The sequence below is a fragment of the Schistocerca serialis genome, chromosome 5, assembly GCF_023864345.2.
Source record: "Schistocerca serialis cubense isolate TAMUIC-IGC-003099 chromosome 5, iqSchSeri2.2, whole genome shotgun sequence".
Lineage (NCBI taxonomy): Eukaryota > Metazoa > Arthropoda > Insecta > Orthoptera > Acrididae > Schistocerca > Schistocerca serialis.
The window spans coordinates 693,780,954-693,796,259 of record NC_064642.1 but is presented as its reverse complement, the minus strand read 5'-3'; the positions used below and the strand labels follow the sequence as shown (position 1 = coordinate 693,796,259).

Sequence of the window (15,306 nt, the reverse complement as noted above, 5' to 3'; positions counted from 1 at the left end):
AATCCCCCAGTAGCATGATCAATCCTGCCGCTCATATGTGACGGATTAGCCGCGGTTGAGTCTACACTGTGATTCCACTTCTACAAAAACGATTTGCAAAGCTTCATATGCTGAGTCACTTACCGAGATGTTGTTCTCCAGTTGGCTCCCAATCCGGTAATTGGTACTGAAGCCTTCACACTGGATATCCATTTCATAGACGATATTTTGGAAATCACGCACTATTTTGAGATCTTACAGGCTGAAAACGAACGCCTCAAGCTTAGACTTCAGGTAACACCAGTCCAGCCTCCGTCTCGGAGGCGGAATTCTCGTAAGTAATTTTCCCGTCGACTACGATGTGATCATCGACTTCGGATGTCTCCATTGGCTCTGAACAGCCTGTTACGCCTTGTCGACTTACGCAGCGGGATTTACCATCACGTCCTAACTACTTGACAGCACTCCCACGTGCGGACAATTTGTACCGCTGGGCGCACTGCACCCTTTCTGTGAAACTTGGGTATCTCCGCATTTTATGTCGTCAATTATCGACTCAATCCGAACCACCCGCCGCATGCATGACTGGTATATGCATCAACTTCAGAAGATGTTTCTCGGGGTGATCCTTTCACCATCCTTCCACTTCTAAATTGTTTATCACCCTCACATATATTATTCCTCGTCTTATTCAACTTTAACCAAAGTTTTATACACCACTATGTGAGATTTTGTTTTCTTCCTCGTTTGTTTTACAGGAAACAGGAATGTTATATTTATGGCTTACCGGCTCATGACCTGAATATTGGTGTGGAAGATCAATAATCCCAAACTTCGTAATCCTACATATTTTTACATTAAAACTATGTGAAATACTACCACTGACATTACTATCCTGAAGCATCAAGAAGCAGGAGAGTTCTCTCTTTCCGCATATGCCAGTGATCTCCACCGATCTACTTTTTCACTGTAAGTAACTTAAATTTTCAATCTGGTTTCATTGGCAATGAGACCCATGGTCAGAGAGAGAGAGAGGGGGGGGGGGGGGGGATGGAGTAGAAGACGGCCAAAGAGAGGGGCAGGAAAAGGTGGGCAGAGGGGGGGGGGGGGGAAGAAGACATGAAGACATGAAAGTGTTATCAATTGTCATACATATTTATCAACTGCGAAGCTATTTCGAGTTCGCGAGTGTTACTGTATGTTAGTTTATATTAAGGATGTTTTTAGTCATTGCAGTTACCACGGATCATCTGTTAATCATTCTTACTTTCGTAACAACCTCTAACGACATAACCTTCCGGAACAAGTCCATTCAGAATGTGTGTTAAATCCATAGTAATCATCATTCAATATTGTTAACATAGATTCACTGTGGGAATCTGATTGGTGCGGATATTTTGAAAGTAGACTTCCTAAGTTTTGAAACTTCCTGGCAGATTAAAACTGTGTGCCCGACCGAGACTCGAACTCGGGACCTTTGCCTTTCGCGGGCAAGTGCTCTACCATCTCAGCTACCGAAGCACGACTCACGCCCGGTACTCACAGCTTTACTTCTGCCAGTATCTCGTCTCCTACCTTCCAAACTTTACAGAAGCTCTCCTAAGTTTTATTTACATGTTCTGTGATTTGAAATACTCAATCTATTCCCTGCTGTCCTACTATTTTTCTTTGTCATACACCACCTCTTCTACCATTGACTATTGTTGTTAAAGTAAAAAAAGGAATGTCACTCCGTGATGTGGAGTCCATGTTAAACAGCAGTGCCCACCGCCTTTAGCTAATGAGTAAGTCTAGTATTCAAGAGTCTAGGCGGTCACGAAGAAATCCTTTGGCAGATCGCATGCTGTCTGTCCAAAGGAAACTGTCAAGGACTAACCAATTCTAGAAGCTTGGGGAATGGATGTTGTTAGTATGTCGAAAGATGTGTGATAGTAGCATGTAAGGGCATGATCGACAGCATTCCTTAAAACATGGCGAGAGTTAGCTTGTCAATATGAGCGGGTGCCTGAAAGGAAGAAAAACTTGGAGTAACCACTGGAGTAGTCGTCTAAGCTGCTGGACCGCCACTGGAAGAGTCTAGTATGCGAGCTATCTTCCTGGAATAGGATGTCCCGCTAGGCAGAAAGCACGGTAGGTACCCATACTTTTGCTTGAAACAACACTATCCCTGGTCGTCAGGACAATGGGTGCTCTCAGGAAGTAAAATACGTGCCGTAGAGGCTAGGTTTAAGTAGTCTCGTCCGTTGTTCATCAAACCTGGTGGGACAGTGGTGGTTCTAAGTGAAATGGTAAGAATAATAAACAAGTATCAGAGTGCTAGTTCAAGTCCTGGCCATGTAGTAGTTGGTGCTATGGCTAAGAATCTGTGACTCACTCGGATTTGCTGGACAAAACCTGATGAACCGGAAGATACCTTGGCTCGACAGGCGGTAGGGCTGGGAATCTGCGAACTGTAACTTTTATGGGCAGCAGATCCGACTGCAATGCGTACTGTGCAGATACCGATGCTGAGGGGTGAGCTTTGTGAGGGCCACCTACATGGGCAATGACCGGCAGAATCGACTATGATTCTGTGTCTAAGTGCTCTCCCCAGATAGTGAGTCCCATCTCCAAAGAAACAGAGTTTCCGCAAGCCTGGAACTGCAGGTAGTGGTGCAGCTGGATAGTGGTTCTTCCCAATATCGATGGATAAACCAATTGCGTCGAGTCAGGAGCTCAACAGAAAGATAGCGATGGCACCCACATAGGGCAGCGCAGAAGGAAGGGTTCCGGATGGTTTCGTTCCTGGTTCTCTGTAGAGTCTTGTTGCTAGAGTGTACAGGCAACGTCTGTGACTTCAGATGTGTGGCCTGTACCTGAGTCCCCAAATGAAATATTACGCTGACTTGTCTGCCAGTACATGTGGAATGTTTAGCTATCTTCATTCACTTAGTACAGTGTGCCTGCAGTATAGTGTTGATTCTCTGTTGAAGATGCTGATAAGACTGTTTCCATTTGTTTTTCTTTTAAGGGGGGTAGGACGTCAAACGGGCCGACTTGGAGCAGTAGAGGCACCACAGGACATTTTAATTTCCACTGTCTATACTTTTACAAATAAATTCATAAAAGTTTGTCAGTATGACCAGGAAGAATTCAGAATTCACACTCATAACAATGGAAGTTCGAAAACATAACGAAGTAATTTTTTTTACATGTGAAATTCATCATTTTTTTCACTTACTAGTGGCAGCATTTGTAGCTATAGGTACACTTTCCTTCACAAGTAATAGAGATGGTTCGATGAATTTTGCACAGCATACAAACCATACTTAAAGGTGTATGAAACTCTAGAATTTTCCAAATCTATTAAAAACTGTGAAAAAAGTGAGGTAATTAACTAAAAATTTGTGTTTTTTCTAAACATGAAGGTGTAAAATATAACAGATCATTAGTTTTTTAATAAATTAAATAAATTCTAGAGTTTCATACACCTGTAACTATGGTATGTATGCTGTGCAATATTCATCGAAGAATCTCTCTAACTTATGAAGATAAATGTACCTATAGCAACAAATGCAGCCATTAGTAAGTGATAAAATGATGAAACTTTCACGTAAAAAAAAAAAAAAATTTTGTTATGTTTTCAAACTTCCACTGCAATGAATGTGAATTCTGAATCCTTCCTGGTGATGCTGACAAAGTTTTATGAATGTATTTCTAAAAGTATAGACACTGGAAATTAAAATGTCCTGTGATGCCCCACCTGCTCCAAGTCGGCCCGTTTGAGGTCCTACCCCCCCTAACATAATTTGTTTGCCTGAATATAGCCTGTGCATATATTGTTCTTATTTTTTAGTATTGTTTGTTTATGCCATACAGATTTGAACATTTACTTTTTCACATTTGCTTACTCCTAATCTTATGAAGTTGTTACCTACATATACTTGCGCCCACTCAACTCCCAGTGCTTCCACTACACACACGATCCTGTTGCAAACCAGCACCATTTTTGTATGGCTAAGGCAACGTCTAGTACGAATGTGCATAATCAAGTACTGTATTCAAATCAGCCTTCGGAATAACGATAGCTTTAAGTTCTTATTTTGAGTATCTCCTGAACTTTGCATAATGGCATGCGAAACAATAGTTATGAAACCGTGCGTACCCCTGGGAGACTTGAGGATGTCCGGCTGGCGGCCGTCGACGACGCAGCTGTCCTGGGCCGTCTTGAGGCGGTAGGAGACGACGTAGCGCTCGTGGCCGTGGTTGATCTCGAGCATGGAGCCGTGTTGCGGCGGCGGCGGCTGCTTCTCGAGCTGCAGGGCTGGCGCGGCGCCGCCCCCGCTGCAGACGCCGCCCCCAGAGGCGCCGCCCCCGCGTCCGCGGCCGCCCGCCGCCTCGTATGCGCGCCGCCGACGCACGGCCAGCACGGCCACCAACAACACCGCCAGACCCGCCGCCAACAGCGCCCCCGTCAGCAGCGCCGCCAGTGGCACGATGTCCCAGCCGCCGCTCTGCGTCAGCTCTGCAACCGGCACACGGCACATACCTTACAGCCACGGTTTCACGTGCTCAGCAAAAGCTATCGTCATTTGCCACCCTTATGAAATCAGGGCTACAGTAGTGGCGGGTTTCTTTCTTGTCTCTGTGGCTGTGAGTATTCAAGCATGACTAGCAATCAATCCGTAAAATTCTTTCCCAGCAACTGTTCGTCCCTTGTAACAATACCCACTCCAACTTTTTCTGAAGACTGTACAGGTTCCTCAACGATCCATCCATTTACCACTCCTTACCCTACCACACATAGAATAAAAAGGTAGAAATGGCTCAAATGGTTCTAAGCACATCTGAGGTCATTAGTTCCCTAGACTCAGAACTACTTAAACCTAACCAACCTAAGGACGTCACACACATCTATGTCTGAAGCAGGTTTCGAACCTGCGAGTGTAGCAGCAGCATGGTCCCAGACTGAAGTGCCTACAATCGCTCGGCCACAGCGGCCGGCAACTAAAAAGGCATGCATGTAACTAGGACAGTAGGGGTCCTTTACATATGCTGGTACATGTGGTGAAGGGTAAATGGATATGGGGAGTGAAGTGTGGTGCTCAGGAATTCTGAGGGGATGGTAAGACTTGGAAGACCTGTGATAAATTTTCTTACGTGAGAATGGGATGGATGGGATTCTTGAAATGATGTATGATGGTTGAGCGATGTAGTCTCCAAGGTGGGTGAGGTAGCAGTTTTAGTACTTTTAGTTTATTGTGGGCTTTCCTCCAGACAGATAGTGGGCGAGGATAGCAGGTAAGTGTAAACGTAATTACATTAACAAGCTTGCACAACCACTTTCTCTGAAGTCCATAAAACCCTACACTCGTCCCAACTCTCCATCTAAGTCCACCCTAATAATGTTATCGTCTGGATTCCTCCAAATGGCCACTCAACAATTTAAGCAAAAATAATCAATATATATCGCAGATGATGCTTATTTTTGTGGTAAGCGGTTTCAATCGTAGACAAACCTTCTTCAGACCAGCATTATCTCCATTTGTCACATGTGGAGTCGATGCATACTGTAAAGTAGCACCTGCTATCAACTAAGCAGTAACTTCAGCGCTGGTTCCATGTACCATTTCTGTGCATCACGCATGAAGATACATACTGGTTTGAACATGGTCTGTCTATGATTGCAACTGCTTACAATGGAGATAACCCCATTGGTGACATAATCTAACCATTTTTGTTAAATTACTCACAAATCACTATTGGTTATATTCAGGACCTCAAAAATTGTCAGTCAGTACTTGTCACAGAGCTTTGTGTCCTCGTGACCTCTACGTGACACTCATCTGTTTCATCATAAATAACACTAATATACTCTAAGTCCACTAAAATCTAGCCTGGGATCCCCATCTACTAACTGCCCAGATGGAAGCCTACGAAACGCCTCCGAAACTCTCCCGAATGTGTCATGAAGGCCCAACGGCACCGACCGGCCGCCGTGTCATCCTCATTCAATAAGCGTCACTGGTTGCGCCACTCTCCCAGCCATATGTCAGTTTCGAGCCCGGAGCCGCTACTTCACAAGTATCTCCTCAGTTTGCCTCACAAGGGCTGAGTGCACCCCACTTGCCTACAGCACTCCACAGACCTGATGGTCACCCACCAAAGTGCGAGCCCAGCCCGATATTGCTTAACTTTGGTGATCTGACGGGAAGTGGTATTACCACTGCGGCAAGGCCGTTGGCCAAATAGAAGCCTACAAAAAGCTAAAAGTACTAAAAATAATTCCTTACTGATCATTGAGGCTAAATCTGTCAAGTATTATTCCTAGTTAGAAGAATCTCATCCCACACCCACCAAAAACATTTAGCTCAGACCTTCCAGTCGTACTATGCCCTCAAAATTCTTGAGCACCACATCGCACTTTCTATATCCACTTATTATTCCCCTCCTACATTTTCTACCACCTCCTGAATAAACCTGAACTTCCTCAAATACATGCATGCTTTACCAGTTTATGTCTCACACCAAGTAGTATCGCAACACCCCATTGTATCCTGATGTTTTGAGAGCCCTGGCCTGCTGCGCATCTGTCTTCATGACCCAATTACTTTACATCTCCAAACTCTCCATGACGCCCACTATAATTTCAAATGTCTTCCCCTCTCAGACTATCAAATCATTCCTCAAAACATGTCAACTGTTATGTACACTACGTTATCCTTTTATAAATATAAGCTCTATCCCACAGATCCCTGTATAATTGTTACGCTGCCCACCACACACCATCGTATCTCTTGACCGTTCCCAGTATTAATCCTACATTCGCTCTGCAAAATTCCTGTACTCTCGGTGAACCACAGCTTATATTTGTTTAAATACGCCTTGCTGTACACTGCGAGCTGCGTGTTAAATATTTAATTGTTAAACATGTATTCATGCAAACAACCAATCATCAAACACATATTTTGCATGTCGATATCAAATGACATGTATGTCACTTATAGAACCTCTACGATGTCGGAATTGATGTGGATCTCTGCGACACACAGGTTGTCGTATGAACATTTTAGTACTATCAAACGATGGACGGCCACACTCTCCGCTCTCTCTGAACTTCCTCTTCTGCTTCACTCTATATCTCCCAGAGTGTTCAGTCCATTCCCCACCTCATCGTCACTTCTACCTTTTTTTCGTAACTAGGCTCGTTTCGTATTTAATTCATATCCATCTTAGTTTAACCCTTTGTGTTCACTGAGACCGGACAGATGTACCGATCACCAGATGTAACATCTACAAATGGCGACCTGTTGGCTTCAGAGAGATTTTATAATTGACATACATTTCATTTGATATGGACGTTCTGACGTTATTTACTCTGAGAGCCTTAGCGTTCACTCATGTACTTAATAACTATAAAGATTTATTTTAGCTGATATGACACAACCGATGGAGTGAGGTGTAAACAACTTCATTCTTTTATATCCAAGTTCTGATTTGATTGACAGCCATCATAGTGACACTCGTAGTAAGAAATTATACACAAAATTCATATTCTTTCCATTGCACCGTTTCAGTAGCAGTAGTATTTTGATTCAGTGCAGATGAAGCACTTTGTGTGACCTCAGGGCGACAACAATAATTTCAGGCTATGGCAGGTGGAGTCGAGTGTGGTAAGTGAACGGATGAGTGCCTGCTTGGGAATGGCTATGCGTTTCAGTGTAGGCAGTGCCGCACAGGTTTGCCCACGGAGTATGTAGATATTAATATACCACGAATTTGCACACAATGCATAGCAGATTGAGAGTACAGGTGCAATTTTTGTAACGCGCTATACACAAAGTTTTTTGTGCTGCAACATCATTGCTAACTTCCAGGTGTAGAAGTATGAAACCAGAATTCCCCTATAAATAGTGTCAGCCGTCTGCAGCGCCATCGGCCGGCCGAAGTGGCCGAGCGGTTAAAGGTGCTACAGTCTGGAACCGCACGACCGCTGCGGTCGCTGGTTCGAATCCTGCCTCGGGCATGGATGAGTGTGATGTCCTTAGGTTAGTTAGGTTTAAGTAGTTCTAAGTTCTAGGGGACTTATGACCACAGCAGTTGAGTCCCATAGTGCTCAGAGCCATTTTTTTTTTATTTTTTTTTTTTTGCAGCGCCATCTGCTTCCTGTAACGACTGACGGTGAATTTCAACACACGGTAACCCATGTTCCATACATCGGTGTCTGTTTCAGACCTGTAAACATGTCGAGTTTTGTACCTACGAACTACGAATTGCTGACAGCATTGGTTTTCTATTATCATGTTATCATTTGAAGAAAACTGCTGCAGAATCTCATCGAATATTTCGGCGAACACTCTCTTGGGGAAACACAGTGTTCAGAGTGGTTAAAAAAATTCAAAAGTGGGGATTTTGACATGAGAACGACGACGGCGGGAAACCACCGAAAAAGAACAAAGACAACGAATTGCAGACCTTATTGGATGAAGATGATACTCAAACTCAGCAGGAACTCGTAGAACAATTAAATGTGACGCAGATAGCCGTTTCTCTTCGGTTGAAAGGTATAGGAAAGGTGCAGAAAGTGGGAAAAAGCGTTTCACGTGAACTAAATGAAAGACATAAGCAAATCGGAAGCCCACTTGTGAAATGCTGCTCGCCAGATACAAAAGAAAGTAGTTTCTCCATCGAATAGTGACGGGTGATGTAAAATGGATATATTTTGAGAATCCTAAGCGTCGTAAATCATAGGCGAATCCAGGCAAGACCACAGCAAGACCAAATCGCTTTGGAAAGAAGACAGTGCTCTGTGTTTGGTGGTATCAGAAGGGTTTCATCCATTGTGAGCTGCTAGAACATGGTGAAACCGTTAACACTGATCGCTATCAACAGTAAATGATCGATTTAAATGGAGCTTTGCCTGAAAAAAGACCGCAATACGGAAAAAGGCAACACAAAATCATATTACTCCATGTTAACGTCCCATCACACACAGCAAATCGGTTCAGGCAAAGGACCGAGGCGTTCGGTTGGGAAATAGTAGGGCATGCGGCTTATTCTCCAGACTTGGCTCAATCCTGTTATAATCTGTTTGCATCGCTGGGACATGCTCTCGCTGACCAGAGCTTCAATTCGTATAAAAATGTTCGAAAACGGCTCGCTAATTGGTTCGCTTCAAAAGAAGAAGTGCTTTTTGGCGTGGAATTCATAGCTTGCCAAATAAGTGGCAGAAATGTGTAAAGAGCAATGGAGATTATTTTGAATAAAATATTGTGTATCAGTTTCGGACAACAGACGTCTAATTATTGTAACCAAATTCCGGTTTCATACCTCTACACCTGGTATACGAACAATATTAAATTTGACTCGGAAGACGAACATTTATTATATCCACTGCAAGCAATTTTCGGCTTTGTCCGCTCTTTCATTCTGTATTATTAAAACTAATGGCCCCCTCAACTTTAAACTGAATAGTTTGAGATCCCTGGTCCGCTCACTACTAGCTTTCATTGCAGCCACTCATCAAGAGAGGCGGACAACACGGCGTACATGTTGCTTCTGTGCTGGGATAACATAATCAGGACATCAAGTTGGTGGACTTTTAGAACTCTCTTGTGTCCTACATTTACGCAGTAGGACACAACTACAGTCAACAACACACTCTGCACTCAAACAGCAAATGTGGACACACATGTGTAATCTGTCACAACGTCGAGGAGGCAATAAGCAGGACGCTAGTCAAGAACGTCGACTTTTTTCCTATTAGGTTGGAAAGGTCAATTTGTTCCCATACAATTTGTGCCCATCACATTAGCTTCCCCTCCCCCCCCCCCTCGATACTACCATAGATCCCATGCAAGCGCAGGAAAAAGTCTTCCTCAGCATAATATTTCTCACGCCAGCCTGCGTCCGTGGGGCGCTCCTCGTTTCAAGCCGCTGTTCAGCTCGATTACGGCGATTATGGAGGCGACCATCGGATGGGTGTAGTAAAAATGTGATTCCCCAGAATAGTCGACACGTTTCCATTGATAGTCGGTCGAATCCCGATGGTCCCGTACCCACTGCAATTGTAACTGACGGTGTCTTTGATTCAACATGAGAACAGGTAGGGGTGGTCTGCAGCTGAGCTCCACGTTCAACAATGTACGGTGAACGGTGTGTTCCGATGCACTTGTGCGTGCACCAACATTGTGCTTTTTCGTCAGAGATACCACAGATCACCATCTATCCTACTTTACAGAGCAGACAAGCCTCCGCAACCCTCATTCTGTGAAGAGTCGTTGACGTCCACCCACTTAGAACCTAGTGGTAGCTTCACTGTCCTTCTACCTCTTTGCGTAGATGCCTATGAGAGTAGCACGAAAATTGGAGCAGTTTCACCGTTTCCGAGATACTCGTTCACAGGCTCTGTGTATTAATAATAATCCGGCCTTTGGTAGAGTTGTTTATCTCAATGGATCCTCGCTAGAGTGCTCCCCCGTCCGTGTCTGCTCCGCTTACATACTTTTGTTACCCAGTCACGTGCCCGCAACGCCACCAGGCGGCATCTAACCACGCGGTGTGTAGTGGACATAATGTTTTAGTTCAAAAATGGCTCTGAACACTATGGGACTTAACTTCTGAAGTCATCAGTCCCCTAGATCTTAGAACTACTTAAACCTAACTAACCTAAGGATATCACACACATCCATGCCCGAGGCAGGATTCGAACCTGCGACCGTAGCTGTCGCTCTGTTCCAGACTGTAGCGCCTAGAACCGCTCAGCTACTACGGCCGGCCATAATGTTTTGGCTTGTCATTGTATATCCATCTTAGTTTAATCTTTGCCGTCACTCACTTCTTCATACCTATCTTTAATTATACCGCTATAGCAAAGTAACATGATCGTCTCTAACATCCACATCCTAAACCCAAGAATAACCTTATTTAACAATAGCCCAACCCAGCAATGCAAAAATTGCATTTATTCTAAGGAAAGGCTTCCATTAACCCCACCACACCACCCACATTACTTCCTGTAGCTTTCACCAAACTGACAACATCCGTCCAGTGGCTCGAGGCGAGGTCGTCACCAATCAGTAATGACGTTATATTATACGTTTCATGTAAATTAGTGTTGTATGAAACCTGTCATCTTGTGTGAAGAAAATGCGAAGATTACTTTAGAAATTTATCATGGGCTCAGTTGACATAATCTGTATAATTATTCATCCCAATTAAATTTAATGGTTGATTATGTAATTAATTCAGTAGTCTAAAACTCTTGTTGTTGCTTAAATCGCTTCTTGAAGTTTCAGGTAATGGAAGTACCGCTAAAAATTCTAGTGAAGTGCTGTGACTGCATCACACGTTGAATATTTACGAAACAAAAACCATCACTCTACGGTCCACGGTGCTGAGTAAGGTCCGGCTCCAATGACCTTATTTTCGATGGGAAGTTAAACCCTCATCTTCTATATGCTACCTAAGGCGCAGTGAATTGAATCACCTTACCTCGCGAACATATAGTTGATACAAGGGTGAGTCAAATGAAAACCATAAATATATTTTTTAAATATTATTTATTGTGCAGAAGTGGTACAAAGCTGTATCACTTTTCAACATAATCTCTCCCACGCTCAATGCAAGTCCTCCAGCACTTACAAAGGGCATAAATTGCCTTAGAAAAAAATTCTTTCGGTAGTCCGCGCAACAACTCATACAGCGCGTGGCGTATCTCTTCATCAGAACGGAACTTATTTTCTCCCATTGTCTCTTTGAGTGGTCCAAACATATGGAAATCACTTGGGGCAAGGTCTGGGTTGCTCGCTCTCTTCGTTTCCGGTTGTTGGAAGTGAACCCAGGTTTCGTCCCCAGTAACAGTTCTTGCAAGGATGCCATCACCTTCTCGTTCAAAGCGCCGAAGAAGTTGTACACAAGCATAAACACTTCGTTCTCTCTTTTCATAAGGCAGCTGCCGTGGCACCCATCTTGCAGACACTTTGTGAAACTGGAGCACATCATGCACAATGTGGTGTGCTGAACCATGACTAATCTGTAAACAAGCTGCAATGTCATTCAGTGTCACTCGGCGGTTTTCCTTCACTATGGCTTCAACTGCTGCAATATTCTGTGGAGTCACAACTCGTTGTGCCTGACCTGGACGAGGAGCATCTTCCACTGAAACACCATTCACTGACTTCCTACTGCATTTGTAGACTTACTGCTGTGACAAACATGCATCACCGTACTGGACCTTCATTCCTCGATGAATTTCAATAGGTCCTCCCCCCCTCCCCCCTACTGCTTACTTCGCAAAAACCGAATAACAGAACGCTGCTCTTCCCTGGTGCAGTGGGGCGGCCATCTTTATACTGATACTGCGACAGCATGTGTGAATCTGTACTATGCTGCCAACTACAGGCCATTCTGCACGCTGTTTGTAGCACGCTTACCAACTTGCAGGATACCAGCGCGAAATTTCGATTTGTTATTGAAATTTAAGGTTTTCATTTCACTCACCCTCATAGTAGTTCCCAATGGTCGACGTGATTTTGAATCAGTGCAAACTGTGTTTATCCTTCTCAGTAAATTGTCAACCGAGTTTCGATTCCCTACTATGTATTTATCAGCTCGAGAGTCTTATTTGCTTATGTCCTGCTTCTCGCCTGCATTCTCTTCTTATTGAACCAGCCCTGTATCCCCCTGTCCACTGTTGTCTCTTAGATACCTGCCTTCCATGTTATAGTTGGACCCCCTTTTTACTCCTCGCTGGTGGAGTTCTATTTCGAAATTCCTTTTGACCAACTGTCTTCAAGCATCTTCTCTAGGTCGCCGATCCACAATATCTGTTTTGGTTCTATTGTCAATCGTTTTTCTGGTTCAATTTATACATATCTTCTATTGTATTCTTTTTCACGTGGCAAAACTTCGAAGTGATACGCTTCTTCTTCCATTTCCGCAAGACTTGCTCTCTCTCTCTCTCACTCTCTCTCTTTCTTACCCCGAGCTACATAAAACTGAATCTCCGCGAAGAAAAGGGTCAACTAAGTTGTAACACTTCTTCCACCTTTAAAGGTCTTCCTATAAGTAGATTTCTAGGAAGGTCGGTGCTGTAGGAAATATTTGCTACTGTTCCTTGAAGACTGGGAAAGGCTGAGAAGCCGGATTTTCCACCTTAACCTGTACAGAATGGCTGTGTAGCTTTAACTAAGACGGCTTACTGAAAAATAATCCCCTCCAAAATTGTTTGTAAAACCTATTAAAACTTTTGCAATAAAACAAATTTTATCAACCTTCTCCATCTTTCTTCTTCGGGTCCACATATTAATTTCTCAACATAGCCACGCTGGTGACATACACTTTTCTCCCAACGAGAGACCAGTTTGTTGATTCCGTCACTGTAGAATATTTGACACTCTTGAGGGACCCTCAATCTTGCACCTCTTCATCCCTATTTATTCTACGAGGGCAGTTCAATAAGTAATGCAACACATTTTTTTTCTGAAACAAGGGTTGTTTTATTCAGCATTGAAATACACCAGGTTATTCCTCAATCTTCTAGCTACACAACACTATTTTTCAACGCAATCTCCATTCAATGCTACGGCCTTACGCCACCTTGAAATGAGGGCCTGTATGCCTGCACGGTACCATTCCACTGGTCGATGTCGGAGCCAACGTCGTACTGCATCAATAACTTCTTCATCATCAGCGTAGTGCCTCCCACGGATTGCGTCCTTCATTGGGCCAAACATATGGAAATCCGACGGTGCGAGATCGGGGCTGTAGGGTGCATGAGGAAGAACAGTCCACTGAAGTTTTGTGAGCTCCTCTCGGGTGTGAAGACTTGTGTGAGGTCTTGCGTTGTCATGAAGAAGGAGAAGTTCGTTCAGATTTTTGTGCCTACGAACACGCTGAAGTCGTTTCTTCAATTTCTGAAGAGTAGCACAATACACTTCAGAGTTGATCGTTTGACCATGGGGAAGGACATCGAACAGAATAACCCCTTCAGCGTCCCAGAAGACTGTAACCATGACTTTACCGGCTGAGGGTATGGCTTTAAACTTTTTCTTGGTAGGGGAGTAGGTGTGGCGCCACTCCATTGATTGCCGTTTTGTTTCGGGTTCGAAGTGATGAACCCATGTTTCATCACCTGTAACAATCTTTGACAAGAAATTGTCACCCTCAGCCACATGACGAGCAAGCAATTCCGCACAGATGGTTCTCCTTTGCTCTTTATGGTGTTCGGTTAGACAACGAGGGACTCAGCGGGAACAAACCTTTGAATATCGCAACTGGTGAACAATTGTGACAGCACTACCAACAGAGATGTCAAGTTGAGCACTGAGTTGTTTGATGGTGATCCGTCGATCATCTCGAACGAGTGTGTTCGCACGCTCCGCCATTGCAGGAGTCACGGCTGTGCACGGCTGGCCCGCACGCGGGAGATCAGACAGTCTTGCTTGACCTTGCGGCGATGATGACACACGCTTTGCCCAACGACTCACCGTGCTTTTGTCCACTGCCAGATCACCGTAGACATTCTGCAAGCGCCTATGAATATCTGAGATGCCCTGGTTTTCCGCCAAAAGAAACTCGATCACTGCCCGTTGTTTGCAACGCACATCCGTTACAGACGCCATTTTAACAGCTCCGTACGGCGCTGCCACCTGTCGGAAGTCAATGAAACTATACGAGACGAAGCGGGAATGTTTGAAAATATTCCACAAGAAATTTCCGGTTTTTTCAACCAAAATTGGCCGAGAAAAAAAAAGTGTTGCATTACTTATTGAACTGCCCTCGTAAGTTTTGGAAACAGATAAAAATCGGATTGGGCTAAGTAGGGACTGTACGTATGAAGGGTGATCGATGACATTACACACAAGATGTCTGATGGTTGCAGATGTGACAGCGCTCGTATGAGGTCTGGCATTGTCACGCTGAAGAAAAGGGTGTTGCATGTGTGTAGGAAGTCTTCAGATTCGAAACTCGGTGTACAACGCTGTTTCCCAAGCAGCATCAAATTTACTACACACCGTCATATTAGACCTATACGTCACAATTTTCAGCTCTAGCGACAGAGGACTACAAATATGTAGTCTTCATGAATAAAGATGTAGAATGTTAATCAAGTTTGTTTTATCTATAAGGCGTTAAGAGTTTCCACATTAAAAAATCTGAGGCATTACTTTGCAGCATGCCCTCGCATGTGTGCAAAACATCTGCACTTATCACTTAAATTCAGAACCTATTTTATGGTGCGGTGTCATAGGTCTTATAGCCCTTATTTCAGATCCGCGAAGAGTAAATGTATCACTATGCCCTAACTGTTTGTTTCTTCAAGAGATTCCGTAAAATAAATGTCTA

At 44.0% G+C, this 15,306-nt stretch overlaps 1 protein-coding gene across 1 annotated transcript in view; it reads right to left on the bottom strand.

Annotated features, from left to right (window-relative positions):
- Positions 1-15,306, bottom strand: part of LOC126482181 (hemicentin-2-like) — an 865,734-nt gene that overhangs the window by 37,086 nt on the left and 813,342 nt on the right. Inside the window, exon 14 of the mRNA XM_050106159.1 lies at positions 4,124-4,470. Coding sequence (XP_049962116.1) covers positions 4,124-4,470 — 347 coding nt within the window. The remainder of the gene's footprint in view (positions 1-4,123; positions 4,471-15,306) is intronic.